The following is a 16,280-nucleotide window of genomic DNA, read 5'->3' on the forward strand; positions in this document are numbered from 1 at the left end:
CTTCTTTTTTCTATCCTTTGTCACAGTTTAATTTTGTTGGGAAGCTGCTGGGACCACGGGGAAATTCCATGAAGCGATTGCAGGAGGAGACTGGGGTGAAGATGTCCATCCTCGGCAAAGGGTCCATGAGGGATAAAGGCAAGGTAAGGCAGATATTGATTTGCGTTGATGTATAGTTGTTTGACTGGTCGAATATTTAAATCAAATAAAAAATGTTTACAGAAACAGAGCGGTTGAAATTCCACCGATGCACAGAGGAATGTTCCTACAAACAACATCTGAGTGTAACTGAGATGAATGGCACCCAGAGTAAAATGAATAGCTTTCAGTTGACAAGCATATGTTTGAGATGAATCTGAATGAATTTTCCTTTATATTGTTTATTAAGATATTGTATAATAGTCAGTTATAAATGCAAAGTACTTAATCTCTTTGCGAAAGTCATTTATCCTGATGACTTGTAGTCCCTTGGAGCCAAACTTACCCGAGCGTGTTCGCAGACTGCTGGATGTGCTATTCATGCTCATAACAGGTCTCATTTGCTGCTATAGAGTTACATTGCTATTATCGCTGTAACCTCCTATTCAGACATCAAGACATGATAAAAAGACTTGCAGTCTTGACCCCACTTTGGTGAAACTGAAGCTGCATTTCAATACGTTGGAAACCATGTTGAGGGGATAATACTGCGGAAGCTGTTACAACCACTTTAAACATATCACTGTGGTTTTAGTTGTGTATGTTAACTGACACGGCACATGGTGTCAGTTGTAAGAAGACTCTCACCCCATTTATATATATATATAAAAGCCTTGCCTACATACAGGCATACATATATGCATATTTAATTGTAAAAGGTACAGTCAAGTAAATTATACAAAAATTAAACACACACTCGCATATATACATATATATATATATATATATATATATATATATATATATATATATATATATGCTGTTCATACATACAGTATGTGCATGCATGTATATAATCCATTTTTTTAATGAGAATTTTTTGAAGAACCTTTTACATGGATTTCCATTCAGGCCTAATTGCGAAGCTGAAACTCTTCATCATGACAGCGTCTGAAAGCACTGAAACACTTCTTTACTTGTGCCTGAGTCATGCAAGAGTTCATTTAAAAATCTGGCCTGCTGCCACTAAGACCATTAATTTGTCTTCAGTTTTTAAAATTAAAGAATAAAGTAATGGGGTTTTAATAATGTTCATACGAACCAAAGTGTCAGAAACACGTCAGTATTTTTACCTGCATGCAGTACTTAGTTTGTGATCCTGCTCCGCACAGCGTGCATGATGACAGCATGTCAGTTTCAGTCTGACGGAGACACATGCTGTGTGCAGCACTGAGGAAAAATAATGGACCCTTAGCGGTTGTCTCTCACCAAAGGGTGTCTGTGTAACGATTGGATTAGGCTCAGTGTTTTCAGCCTGTGATATTGATTTTGTGTACAGTCTGACTCTGAACTAGTCTGAAGGACTGACAACCCCGAGCCTGAATGTTGTGAATGAAGGGCTGGCTGCCATTCAGAGCGGCTGGTCACACGGCAGTGTGGCACAGAGATAGCTCAAGTCCCATTACACGTGAAAGCACATTGACATCACGCATTTCTGCCACCCCAGACATCCAGTTTCTCACAGGGGTGCATCGGAGCAGCAGCTGGGGGTGAAATAGCTCTGGTTTGTACCAGAGCAGCCCACCCACTCACAATAGACCATATGGTGAACATTACACCTTGAGCGCAGGTATTATCCTGTTTAACTCTGTGCTGAGTCATGGTACTAAAACACAGTCCTCATTTCACCTCTGATGCTAGACTTTGCACAAGTCAAAGCCAGCACTGCAAGGCTGGAGAGAATTTTTATTTCTGATTTCCTATCGTCCTTACAGCAGTGCACTGCAAACATATAATATTGATTGACTAAACACACGGGCATACTGTAACCATGGTGACTGATGTATGGCTCTCTCTTTCTACTGTAAAACAATCTTTCAAACATTTGAATGACAAAGTATTGAAACTACTCAGAGATTTTGATCTGATCTGAAATGATGCAGGCTCTTCGACAGTGAATGTGAAACATGCTGAAATTTTCTGGTAATTTTTAATTAAAGCAGACTTTTCCCAGAGGAAAGAGAACAGCCCTGTGACGCAAGGACAGACGATTGAATCCCCAGCTTGGCTGAGTGCATGAGTCTCTGAATCAAGGTGTCCTTAAGCAAGACGCTCATCGCCCAACTTCTTAAGTGTCTTTATTTTTTGATGCAGTGAATGTTCCCACATTGTTCAGACTGCAGCAGATGCATTTGTGGCTGGTACAAGTAGAGGGAACGTCTCCACTCCAAGTCTGACATCACCTCTGATTACTTGTTCAGTGGAGAATGGATATTGTGATTTGACTGGCTCCTTTGAAAACACAGTGAAAACTGTCCCTGAGCTATTTGACAGATCTTTTAAAGCCAGTGTGAAGCATCAGGTCGGAGCCCTCAGGGCCTGGGTAAAGACTAAAAGGTGACTCTGTTCTTTTCTGACTTATTTATTTACCACAGTGTCTTTAGCGGATGGAGTTTGCACCACTGGACATTACCTACAGGTTTTTCAATCAGTTTGAATAGCATGTGTGTAACAGCATTAATGAACCTTCATTAATGCTGTTCTAATGTCTACTCAACTGTCCCAGTGAGCACCTCGGTGGAGAGTTGGCCTCAGAAGGGTTGAGTGCACCTGTGCTTTTCCTGTTATAACAAGTGGAAATGTTGATTTGATTATGATCAAATTTGTAATTCAATCGAGGGAAAACCTCACTAAGTTACACCAAGTTATAATAGTAGTTACAAGTAATGAAAACAAGATATGTAAGAAGGAACTCCTCCCTCTTCTTCAGTCCCAATTAACCTGTCACAACATGCCATTACCTTTCTTAACGAATCATAATCACATTTTCACAAGCTTTCATAATCATAACATTGCATAACGTTGTATAACCATTCATAACCTACATCCATTTTGCACCAGTGGTCTTAAATGACTTGAACTAAATGTGATGTCTGTGTCACAGGATGTCTGTCAAATCAAACATTTCTGGGTGCTGTTTAAGAGCGACACTGACAGATTCTCCACAGATTCACAAGATCACATATCACAAAATGTGTTTTCTATCAGCACATTCCCCAGTGCCAGACTCTGTGACAGAGCTCCTTATATTTTTCTACAGTTGTCGGATGAGCTGTAATTATTCTGTAGAAGGTAATTTATTACTTGATGCAAGTTAGTCGTCACATCATTCATAAATGTTTTGGAATGTGTCTTCCTGCTGATAAATAGCAATTGCTCAAGTGTCCTTTTGTCTTTAAGCTGAATTTGTACCCAGCATTTCAAATACTTTACCTGTGATGAAAGGAGGGAAAAAAAGATGTAGTTGTGTGTCAGTCACATCGAAACCTCTTCAATCTGACAAAATAACTTCAGAGCAGAGTTCCTTCATCTGACGAGATAAATCAAACCAGCAGCATGGCGGCAGGGGGTCAGTCTCCCACTTTGGTCCAGACCCAACGAGTGGATGGATTGCAATGGAATTTTGTGCAGATATGCTTGGTCCATGTGGGGTGAATCCTATACTGTGTTCTGTGAACCCTGACTTAGCTATAGATTGAATACCTCTGCCAAGGTCCAACAGTCCACTTATGAAACAACATTTCAATTCTCTAGATCTGGATTTTTATTCGAGTCTTCGAGTCATGAATTATTCTGAGAAATCAAAACAAATGTTGAAAAAAAGAACATGAAAAGAAAATCTTGGCAAAATGTTAAGGCTTCTTCCCTGACTCGTGCAGTATCCTCCCATCAAGTCTTGTGGTAATCTGTTTTGTAGTTTTGCGTAATGGTGCTAATTGATATACAAACAAAAGGAAAACATTCCCTCCTTGGCAGACGGTCTAACATTACAGAACATGGACTTTCCTTTGTCTTTGGGGAACAACAGCGAACATTACATCAGACTATGCTTTTCATATGAATTTTGGATTCTCTTACAACTCCTTCCCTTCCTCTCTTTTTTTTTCTTAGGAGGAAGAACTGAGGAAAAGTGGGGAGGCCAAATACGCCCATCTGAGTAATGATCTGCATGTTCTAATTGAAGTCTTCGCTCCACCTGGAGAGGCCTATTCCCGCATGAGTCACGCCTTGGAGGAGATAAAAAAATTCCTAGTTCCAGTAAGTTTATTACTTTACCTTGTTCATTCCATCTAATTTTGAATTCCCCTGTCACATATGAACATCAGTCTTCACCGCTGGTGTGATCATTCCTCCACCCACCTTATTTACACAAAGAAAACAGACTCTTGGTTTCCAGTGCTCTGAAGAGTATCCAGGGTTTGTTTACGTGTACTTAAGATATAAGAGTGAAGTTTTTCTCTGCATTACAACTGCTGCTGTACAATACGGGCCCTTACTTACAAATGAAAACTAATGTATTCAGCAATTAAAGTGCAGTATGGAACAAGTTGCAAGACTCCAGCAACTTATAGCCTAGAGAACTTAGCAATAATTAATGTGCATGTTGTGTACTCTCGCTGAGTCCAAGCTGTAAATATTAATCAAGCTTTGCAAATACGACAGGCCTAATCGAGGAATTGTGCTGCTTGAGTCTACTTTATGGACTTCATGCATCTTCCTATCCCAAGCTGATGTTCTTACGAGCATATCTGCTCACTGGGCCAAGAGGATGGCAATACTGCGTCTGCAGTTAATATCCCATCAAAATACAAATTAGTTCGCACTGTCTGCCAAAAAACAAGTAAAGCAGTTGTTAGCTTTCAGATTTCCCTCCTTGTTTACAGGCAGTGAGCTAGTGTAGATTTACTACGACATAAGTAAAGTGAAAACCACGGATAGAGACAATGTTGGCACTGACATTAACCTGTGAGTCATGACCTGTTGGTGCAGTAATTTGCATGAAAAATGAAGTCATGGCCCCTGCTGTACCACTTTGCATTCATCCAGAGCACATACTGGATCTTTTAACAGGCTTTTTACCTTTTAGCTGTAAATCCACACCGGATGTGCATATTCTCAGGAATCAGCATCCCATTTGTGCCATTGTTCGCACAGTGTGATCCACACCAATCATAAGTGTCAGCTGGCTCTCTTGTTCTTTCCACATCAGCGGGGGCTTTTATGTGCTGCATTTGATCCTTATTTTGACTGTAAATGTGCCGTCAGAGTCTCGGTTCTCGGTTCAACTGCAGCGTCTTGAGATATTATTACAGAACTGAAGCCTCACATATTTTAATCAGTGTGCACGCAGCGATTGGCTGTAATACCGTTCTTTTCTTATAGAGTCTTTTTTCTTTTTTTTTGAAAATCTGCCAGCGATACTAATGATGCAGGGCAACAAGGAAGGTACAGATTCAGTAATATTTCACTAAGTGACAGAAGGTCTGGGAATCATTACTGTGGATGATGAGACTCATCAGTTTATCATGTTTGGAGACGTCCGAAGGTGGCAAGTGGAAGTGAACAATAATAAACTAAAACGCTATGTTTTATTATTATAGATAATAATGCCAATATTGAGGGGAAATATTTAATAACAAACTAGAAAGGCAGAAGAGCACATACATCTACCAAGGTCCAACAGTCCCTCCTCTGCCAAGGAAGTTATGTTTTTGTCTGTTAGTTTGCTAGATTATGCCGAAACTTCTGGATGGATTACCACCAAACTTGGTGAATGATTACGTTTAAATTTTGTTGCAGATCTGGATCAGGGGACGGATCCAGTCCTTTATAAACTTTCTTTGTAATAACGAGATAGGGCAGTTTTATTCCATGGATTCATGGATCTTGATGAAATAAAATTAGGCACATTTAGGGAAGTGAATTTAAATGTGGTTTCATGAGGGGACTGTTGGGCCTTGGAAGAGGTACGCACTCTTTGAATGTCATTCTTGTATTGTGAGTAATCAATGAAAATGTCAAAAAACACTCTACTTCTTCTTGCAATGTGAAAGAAAGTGAAAATACAATCCTGGATCTGCCCCCTGATTCTGATCTGCACTAAATCGTAATGGGTTCTTCCCTAAACTTTACCACTTCTTTTCACCAAATTTCCTTGGAATATGTCAAGCAGTTTCTTTGTAATGCTTGCTAACCAACAGACAAATAAAAAAACGCAGACTAAGACATAACCTCCTTTGCGAAGGTAATAACATCATAACAAAATTCGTTATATCTTGTTTCTTGATCAGACCCTAATTTACCTGCCATTCATTGTCTTTTCTTTTCTTGGTGAGCGTGAATAATGTAAGTCAGAGAAGGGGGAAACATTGCTCCTCCAGCTTATTCTATAGACACGTGTCAATAAAAACATGTGAATAGAGTCTATACCATGTTATGTTCTCGCTCACTGCCTCAGGGATATTATGGGTTTGCAAATAACCTGCACATAATGTAACACAACAGGCATCTGTCAGTATCTTTAGTAACAGATGTTTCCTGCCTCTGGTGGAGAGAGGCAAGTGCTTCCTGCTGTCTACCTTTTTTCATTGCTGCACTGTGCTTCAGGAGCCACTTCCTGTGAAACAACAATCACGGTGTTTGATTTAGTTGCAAGTTAGTGAAATGGATTTAAGAGCTTGTTAATATTGTCGACATGAATTCCTGATACTTGCAAAAGGCTGAGTGAGGGAAGTATCTTCATGTGGTTGTGATGAAAGAGGAAATCTGCACATCGAAGTGAGTTCACGGGTCCCTTTCTTCTCGTCTAACTTTGAACCATAACTCAAATTGATTCCATCTCCTCTACCAAAGTAAAAAAAAAACATCATTTAATGTGGCATCATCCCCCGATGTCTGAAAATAAATGTCTTACCTCTATAATATAACAAAACCTGCTTCCCACTGAGCTCATATCTACAATCCAGGAGAAAAAGATGCACAGTCTTTTCATATGATATGAAAATGTCCCTCATGTGGCGTGTAGACAAGTCCTCCGTTATAAATCTCACGCTGTGCGACTAATGTAATTTCCAATTAGAATTTGAGATGCATAATTGGATCATTAGAGTGTATTTATTATTGTGTTATTCATTTAGTCCGGAGCAGAGACAGACAGAACACAGGGGCCACAAGCAATCAGTCAACGAAACCAATGAGAAAACAAACTCTCAGATCTACCATGAAGTAAAAAAGTCGGACTCCGGAAATGCTTGTTAGTTCAGAGACCCAGAATGCACCAGAGAACAGGAGGAAATTCAAACATGAACCTTATCGGTGGTCGGCTGTATATACCGGTGACTGGAGAAGGATCCTGGTCCCAGCTGGATGAGAGAGAGTGGCCTTGATCTGCAGGCCAGACTGAGCATTTTGGCAGATTCACGGTGACACAGATGCCGGAACTAGATATGTGGCAGTAATTTGTCTTTTTTTTTTTTTTTTTTGCATAAAGTCAAACAAATTATGAGTGTCATTTAAACTGACACATGTCGGCTTGTTTTCACTGTTAATGTGAGTTATTTGATCCATATGCTCCCAATGAAGAAGCCTGAGTGGCGACACTGAAGGTTGGTGTGGGTTTGTACAGATGTCATTATCTGCATTATCGTCCACTGCACAGGACGCCGCTGTGCTGTGCAGGAGCTCGTAACAATCCAGGAAACTTGTTTTGCGCTGTGGAAATGAAGGAGATGCAATTTGTGTTGAGTTAGCTTTGAAAGCGACAGATTTGGATCTCTAATAGCTGGCGATAAATCAAAATATGCAAGTTCCAGCTGCAGAGAAAAGTATCACGCTGTGGTTTGTTTATGCTTTAATGCAACTAGACACCAATAGCTGTTTCTCCATTAATTTAAAGTGATTCCGCACAGCTATAAACAAAATTATATGACTGTTCTTTGATGAAATGCCGGTTTTGAAATCACATTTATTCTATTTATTAATTTTAAAAAGTCACTCGTCCTCTTCTGTCCCTCGGCTGTCTCTCTTTCTCACACATACACACACACACCAGCGGTTTGAACATCTCAGGACCACCACGGTTCTTAGACACAGTTTAGCTGGGGTGTCTAATCTGGCTGAAAGCAAACTCCAGATCTACACCTTATTTAGTTCTTTTGTTGAGATGAGAAGCTCATGCTTAAAACTGTACATGCGCACAGCAACAAAACTTTAGAATAATCACATCCTCTACAGCTGCTGCCTCTGTGGCTCTGGATCCAAGGGCCTGTGTGCTTGGGGAGGATGAGAGCATCTTTCACTGGGTTGTTATGCAAGACATCACATGCATGTAGATGAAGATTTCTCAGACCTACTTAGGCTGAAGAATTGCAGTCTAGAAGGGTGCATCTCCCTTGTGTCCTTCCTGTGCCGCGAGCCACCATTCTCGTTGTCTGCAATAGGTGTGAAGTGGTGAAGCTAAAAGAGCTAAAGATGACACATGAAATTCATTTCATTGTGGGCTGTGTCACTGGCATTTGTGTGTGTGTCCATTTGTAAGGATTCGAAATTAATTTATTGTGCCTGGTTTGCCATTTCTGCAGAATGAGTTAACGTTAGTGTAACCATAAATTCCTGCATATTGCATGCCGATGCTGACCTCGGTGCCACGGGTGTAAGGGAATACGTCTCACATGTTTTAATAAGCCAGTCCAGCACTGTGGACATGACACAACCTGACCTGTGTGAGAGTACGTTTCTGAAGAACGACTTCACTACATCTGAGAAGGTTAGTGAGGTCAGCTAAATAGACGGAGACGGTATGACTCCCATTTCAACACACATTATTTTGCTCTTGAAAATTGACAAATTGGTTGATTCATGTGCCATAAATCTGTTTTTCTATTATAAAGTGGATCCTGAGCTCTGTCCTCCAGTGTGTCTCTCGGGATTATTTCATCGGACATTTGTGATAATAGTTATCTCATCATACCAATAACAACAGCATGGATCTGCTCCCATCATCGAAATGCACCATTTGGAACAAAGACCTCACACAATATATCTAAATGGTGGCGTTGATATGATTGCTTGCTTTGGGTTGTGTGCTGCACCAAGTGAAGGCGTTTCAGTTTCTCTGGGTCTTGTTCAAGAGTAAGGGAAAGATGGAGACGGCGTCAGCAGTAATGCGGAAGTGGTACCATTGTGGTGACATTTGAGGTGAAGAGGGACCTGAGCTACAAGGCAAAGCTTTCGATTAACAGGTCGATCTACGTCTCAACATTCATATGGTCACGTGAGACATATGGTCTCACAAGAGGGACGGACGTCTGTGATACCCCATCTCTGCGACCCGAGCCCCGGAAGACAGTGGATGGATGGATCTTTTGTCTTGTTTCTGTTGGAGAGACAGAGTGTTTATGCAGTTAAGTCACATCATTTAATGCCTCAAGGTTTCAGGGAAGGACTGGCTCAACAGCATCTTCTAATTAAAGATCAAATCCTCTGAGATTGATCATTCAGACACATTGAATTAATTTACGTGTGTATTATTTTTCCATAAAAAAGTGTATGGATGTAGAAACAGTTCTTTCATAAAGTGAGATAAAAGATGCACAAGGCATGAAATACGAAATCAGTCAACGCAGCCTGTAATAGAAACCTGTCGGAGACCCGAACACAAGATTGATATGGAATCAATGTATGGCTATTGTTCATGTGTTGACCCTTTAAAAGTCGAGCTCTGGCTATTTGAAGGACGTTGTGTGTGCACAAAGGTCACGCGTGGCCAGAATTAATCTCAGTCAGCAAACAGTCTGACCTGAGAATCCTCAGCAGAGGGTTTATCTCTGTGTGCTCATGTTAGGGCCTCTGATCACAGTCAACTTTTCCAAGCATTGACACATTTGTTGTGCTTTGGATAAGCTGCCAGCTCTCCAATGAAAAGCTCTGCCAGTCTCCTTCAAACCAACACCACTCTGCATGCCTTAGTATTCAATTAGCAAGAGGAGGAGTTCGTCAGACATTTGGAAAATCTATCATGCAAGTCTTTTTTCTTCTTCGGTGACATGTTGGTGTGAACAAACAGGGAAGAGTGTGTCTGTATGAGGAAGATGATGTGCACAAATATGCAGTACTTCAGTTCATTATTCAGATCACAGTGTCACTGATTTGGATGGAGGCGAATGCCCTCCAAATATCATATATATATAATGAAATGAAAATTATTTAATGCTCATGTGTGAAAAAAGTGTTTTATATTGTGGCCTGTTGTGTTTTGCTGCATCAAGACCTGAATAATCTGATTGTTGCAAGATTCTGCTCTGTGAAGAATATTAAAATGTTCACTGTGACATTTTGGTTTCGTTTAGTCAAAAATCTAAGTAAAAATGTTCAAGATCTCCTTCAGACATTTAACAATATATAAACAGATATGTAATACATATAAAAACATATACAAATACTTTTATAATTCATATGAAAACATTTAAAAAATACTTTTCACTAAATGCATCGGCTTTGAATAATTCCTGCCTGGTTTTTCACCAGAAGAAAGAAAGCAAATAGTTTCCACTCCTTCTCCCTCACTGATAAATCCTGAATCTATGCATATGCATTGTTTAAAGTTGCCTTGTGGAGCTTTCGTGTTTGCATTCATTGTTACTCACCACAACACACTGTGTGCCTCCTCGAGGTTTGACGAGGATGTCGGACGAATTCCCCTCTTCATTAAACATCTGCAAAGACAATTCCTCTTAGAAGTTTCAAACCTGCTTTGTTTGCGTCCATGTTGACTGTCGTCTTCCTCAGAGCATTTGTTGACACGTCAATCAATGAAAGTGTGAAATCACATCCGTGTGCACGTGAGGAAACAAAAAGAGGACACACTCATGAAAGCCTCGCTTCATAGTGTTAATGTTCAAAAAAGCTGTTTGACTTAGGATGTCTCTTACTTCACTGAAAAGTCGATTTATTGTGAAAAGCATCCTGTAGGAAAATGATGAATTAACACACAAAGAGCTTGGTTGCAGATTTGGTTGCTAAATTGAGTTTGATAATAATTGAGAAGTTGCTTTTCACACATTTTTGTAATAAATTAGCTTCAGAGTTTGTCTCTTGCTTCACTGTTGTTTTTTCTCTGATAAAAAGTGTTTGATTACTTGAAGTGTCAAAACAGAGCAGAGAAAAGGCTGTGACATAGTCATGAGTGCGGTGAGAGGGTTGAACAATGAGAAGGAGGGCGTAAAAAAGAAAAAGAAAAGGTGACACTAATTCTCCAGAATGTTATATGAGCTGTACTGTTACTTGCACAGCCATTAATGCTATCTAGTCCTTCACTTATCAGTGCACTCCGGACAGAGTCGTATCTCATGGATCAATGTGCAGTAAATGTATTGGCTGGATTAATGCTCACACAAAGACGTCATTGACTCCATGGCTGTAAAGACTAAAGTGAGAGCGATGATTAATGTGGACCAGGGGAAATTATTTTCGACTTTTATTTCACATTTATGGAAACTGGCTGTCCAAAGGAAAAAGTGTTAAATAGCTTAAAAAAAAATCCGGGTGAGTTAAGTTGTTTTGGGTTGTGCCGTCAAAAATCAAAGAAGACATTAGAAAACATGGACGTCAGAAATATTGACAGCCAAAAGAATTATTTTGCAGCCTCCATCGCTTTGTTGTCAAAAAACAAAAAAAGAAACTAAATTGTTTGTCCGATGCAGTGAATCGCCTGTGTTTGGTTTGAAGGTTTCTGATAAATAAGCCTGTTTAGTTGTCAGCAATGACAAGATAATGAATACTGCTTTTCCCACAGCCTTATCTGCTGTGTAATGATCCAGCATTTGATAACGGGTTGAGAAAAATGCTTCAGAATCACAAGATAACGATATTCCTCACAACGTTTTTCAAACTGTCAATTACAGACGGCGTGTGCCAACAAAGTAAAGACTATTTTTGTGCGGCTTTAAAGGGAGAAGAAAGGGTTTTTGATTTGATTTCATAGTTTATGTCTCCTCAAGAATAAGAGAAATTATTTTGAAATCCTTGTCCTGATTATATTGGACATCCTGATGATAATTTGGAAATTCAATCTTTTTCTGTTGAAAAGAAACAGAAGCTTAAACTTGCTGCGAGCCGTGAATCCGCAGCTCTTTCATAGGTTATTGTCTTTTCCCAAATTACTAATCCTTCTCTTGTGTTTTGTGTCCAAACACCACCAATGAAAACATCTTCATTGAGCATTCAGCGCTCAGAGACGCCATGTGTTTCCTGTGCGTGTCACGACAATTATAATGCGATGACATTTGCTGCTGTTGCAAACATCTGTTGCAGTCAGAAGACAAATGTCCTTGTTTTCCTTTTTTATGACACGTGTTTCCTTTTTTTTGGTTCCCGCAGGACTATAACGACGAGATCAGACAGGAGCAACTGAGAGAGCTGTCCCTGCTGAACGGCTCCGAAGAGTCGAGCAGAGGGAGGAGCGCACAGGGGAGGAGCGCACGGCCGGCAACCGCAATATCCACAAGGTAAAGTACTGGTTACAGTTTTGTGAAGAGCTGCACTGAAAGAAGGTGAGGGTTCTCGTGGAAAACAATGACAAGGACCTCTTGAAGTTGAGAAATTCTGAAGGTTACTATTTTTATAAAATATCTGAGAGGGACAAAGTGATTTCCTGCAAAGCATTAAGGATTTTTAAAAGCTGAATTTGTGCTCAGACTTTGTTAGTCATGTTGGCACAGTGACGAAATAAAAATTAAAAAAGTGTTGTTCATCATGATCAGATTAACATCTCAACAAATCCTGTTGCACATAGTATGAAATCAGTATATACTTACAGATTCTATATTGGGGTTCCACTGGTTTTAGGATTGCACTTTAAAACATTGGGGGCATTGCAGGAATAGATAAAAAACAAAATAATAAGAATTGATCCAGTTTCCAAGTCTCAAGCCAAAGCCAAGATAAGCGTGATAACATCATCTGGGTTATTTTGTTATACCTCAGAAGAATTACAAACCTTAAAACCCCCCTCGGTTTTTAGCTTATATCCAGAATAAAAATCCACTGAATAATTTTTGCTTGTAACACGATGCCCTATATTTATCCCAGATAGCAAAAAAAAAAAGATTGTTAGAGAAAGAGACAAATTGAATTCAAAGAGAATTAATTCACCTGATCCCTCACCGTTTCCTGTGTTGACAAATAGTGCCTCCTCTGTTCCTCAGCAGTAAATCTCCTTTTTGACACATTGAAGTGTAGTGTTATATGACTGGTGCGGCGAGCTTCGTGCCAGAAGTCACAATTGATTAGATAAAGTTTTGTAAATGTCCCTCAGTGCAGCATGAGTCATGACACATTAAAAATTGTTTTACAGGAAGAGAAACATATATTTCACATATCGAGTTAATGGTCTGTATTTATATTGTGTTTTCGAACCCTTTAAGCACTTTACAGTACAATTTTTTCATCTATTCACACACACATTCATACAGTGCATCTATGTGAACAGGGTTCAGTTCAGCATGTGGAATGGGCAAGAACCGCCGACCCACTGGTTAGAGGGCGGCCCACTCTAACTCCTGAGCCACGGCCACCCAATAAACAAACAGGACGGGAATACAGGAATGAAACAGTGTATTTCTCATTTCACTGTTTAAAATGTTAAAACAACACTGAAGAAGAGGCGGATATGTGTCGACTCTCCAAGTTTTACAAGCAATAACTCTGTGGAGGTGTCGTCTGAATTCTGCACAGATTCCATGTGGGGCTGGTGATAACACAGACTCTGGCTTAAGAGATATCTTTGAAAAATGTTGGGTTGTTTTAATGAAATAAATAAAGCAAGAACAACAAGGATTTGATTAATTTGACCAAAGTAATTCCAAAACACTTGATTCTCCAATCTAAATATCCAATATCCAAACTAGTTTTTTGTTATTTTGTCAGTGATAATATAAAACATAACTCAATTGACATCTGATCTCCTGGTTACTGTTGTGAGTTATGAGCAGAAGAGTGGTGAACTATCCCTTTAATTCAGCTACACAATCACACAGAATGAGTCAGCAGCTTTGACTACCACAAATTTGTTATTGATTTAAAGATGATGTGTAATTTGACATATTTATAGATAAAGTGAAACATAGTGTGAGGTGTTATGAATGACAACTTTAATAATTAAAACAAGGAAGCACAAACGTTGGTGGTGAATTTTCAGATAAAGTGATTAACTGTCAGACATTTCAATATTTCATATTATATTCTCTGCCTTAGGTTGTTGTTTAAGTTTCGAATAGTATTTCACTGTTTTCTGAATGTAGCACGACCGAGATAGTAACATGCACCTACTGAGGTGCATGCACAGTGTGCGTTCACACAGATCATCACTTTGCAAACACAATCAAGTTTTCTCTCTCGGTGAATCCACCATTAAGTCTTAGGACCATATGAAAGAAAAGAAAATCTTTCCAAGAATATTGTTATAATATAACAAGAATAAAGTTGTTATTTCAAGAGAAAACAAGTCATAATATTATGAAACTAAAGTTGTAATTTAAAGAGAAAATGTTAGATATTACAAGAATGAAGAAAAACATTTTTTAAGGACTAACCAGCAAACCCATCCTCGCCAGAGTTCCACATGTGGATCAAAAATCTTGATTACCAATCTTATTTCCTAATTACTTAATCTTGATTGCTTCTCAACCAAAAATAATATTGCCTCCAAGTCTGACTGGTTATTTCCTCAGAAGAGACACAGCTTCTTGCTTCAGCTTCATAATATATGAAGTTTAACTTTTCCTTGGAAAATGTTGTTTTTGGCGACCATAGTACCAAACTCCACTGGCTTTCAAATTGAATGGGAGATGGTTCCATGACTAATTGAGGGAACAAGGAGAGCTACCCTTTAGAACCATGTGTCTGACAGTTTCCCCACTGTTCTACAAGTAAAAGTCAATTTGAACACGGCATTTGCTCCAGGTGCTCAGACTGTTGCCACAGACCTCTGGATGTTACAGAGCATTTGATTGGCTCAGCCATGCATGAAGCTGTGCGTCCGAAACACCTGCCTCCTCCATACGCCTCCGTAACTCATCTTACAGAGTAAATTGTCCATAATCTACCTGCAGCCGTGGCCGTCCCTCAGGAGCGAGCAGGTACAGTTTGCCATGGCAGCACGGCCTAATTCAGGCAGCGCAGGCAGATGCTTCAAATCCACCAGTAACATTGGATGCTCCCAATTTAAAGTCACCACCATCACTTCCCTACCCTGATTTCACTCCTTATGGCGCGCCGATAAGCAATTATTGTAAATCTCCATGAAAAATATGCAGCAGTAATTCCCCTTTGAGTGTCTGTATTTTTGGATCACAATGAGCTGCTACCTAGTGACGGATGTGCCAAGGGAAGAGAAGGGTATCCTAGCCCACCTACATCATGCAGCTGTTAAAATGTAACTTAGCAGACAATGGACGGCTTTGCACGGCTAAATCCTCCCTGCAATCCCCGCACTGTTCATGTGGTCCTGCTGCTGGACAGTCACACCTCCACAGAACTAACAAACCACCTTAAATTCCTCACGCCTGCCTGAGCCCTTCGGCCATTCATTTCATTCTGGTGGACACTATTAAATAAAGCTCTACACTCCAGTGGAACTGTTAGACTGCAACCTGAGTGTATTCAGTAAATTGAGGCAGATGGCGATACAAACACAGGCATGGCACTGCTCCATCGTGTTATTGAAATTCGAGCACAGTTGCACAGCAGAGAGAGCCACAAAGTGACACTCTGATCATGACAAGATCAACCTCAGCGCCAGTAGTTACCACGACCTCCGACTGAGGCAGCGATAAGAGGGATTCGATAGATTTCTTATTGGTTTTTTTTCCCTTTAACTTATTTTTCCCCTCAGTGGCGTATTTACACATGTTGCGAAGTAAAAACCGATGCCATGTTTGTGTGCTTGTTTGGTTTACCAGGGGCCACAGAGGAACAGGGAGGAGTGCAGCAGCAGCAGCAGCGGCACCTCGGGGGACAGCGGCAGCAGCGGCACCGCACAGCAAACTTCCCACGACCGGTTTAACGAGGGAGGTACAAGCGCCGAGAGCCAGGGGGGCGGCGGGGAGTGCTGCATACAGGGTCCCGCTGTTAGCAGTCACACATGAATCATATGATGACTACGTGAGTCCAATCCTCTTTGCACACACTGTAGTATGGCTGATAGTAATTTCTCTTGAACTGTGTCTAAATCAGAGTTGCTTTAATTCCCTTTCATCTGATCCGGAGGAGTTTGGCTTTGCACGTTGAGGCATTCAGGGACAAGT

General features: G+C 40.2%; 1 protein-coding gene across 15 annotated transcripts in view; it reads left to right on the forward strand.

The window, feature by feature from the left end:
* khdrbs2 (KH domain containing, RNA binding, signal transduction associated 2) overlaps positions 1-16,280 on the forward strand; it is a 73,756-nt gene that overhangs the window by 35,780 nt on the left and 21,696 nt on the right. For all 15 annotated transcript variants that reach the window (XM_069538395.1, XM_069538396.1, XM_069538406.1 and 12 more), the window contains 4 exons: positions 27-143; positions 4,090-4,236; positions 12,355-12,482; positions 15,936-16,137. In XM_069538395.1, coding sequence (XP_069394496.1) covers positions 27-143; positions 4,090-4,236; positions 12,355-12,482; positions 15,936-16,137 — 594 coding nt within the window. The remainder of the gene's footprint in view (positions 1-26; positions 144-4,089; positions 4,237-12,354; positions 12,483-15,935; positions 16,138-16,280) is intronic.

This window comes from Paralichthys olivaceus, chromosome 14, assembly GCF_024713975.1.
Source record: "Paralichthys olivaceus isolate ysfri-2021 chromosome 14, ASM2471397v2, whole genome shotgun sequence".
Lineage (NCBI taxonomy): Eukaryota > Metazoa > Chordata > Actinopteri > Pleuronectiformes > Paralichthyidae > Paralichthys > Paralichthys olivaceus.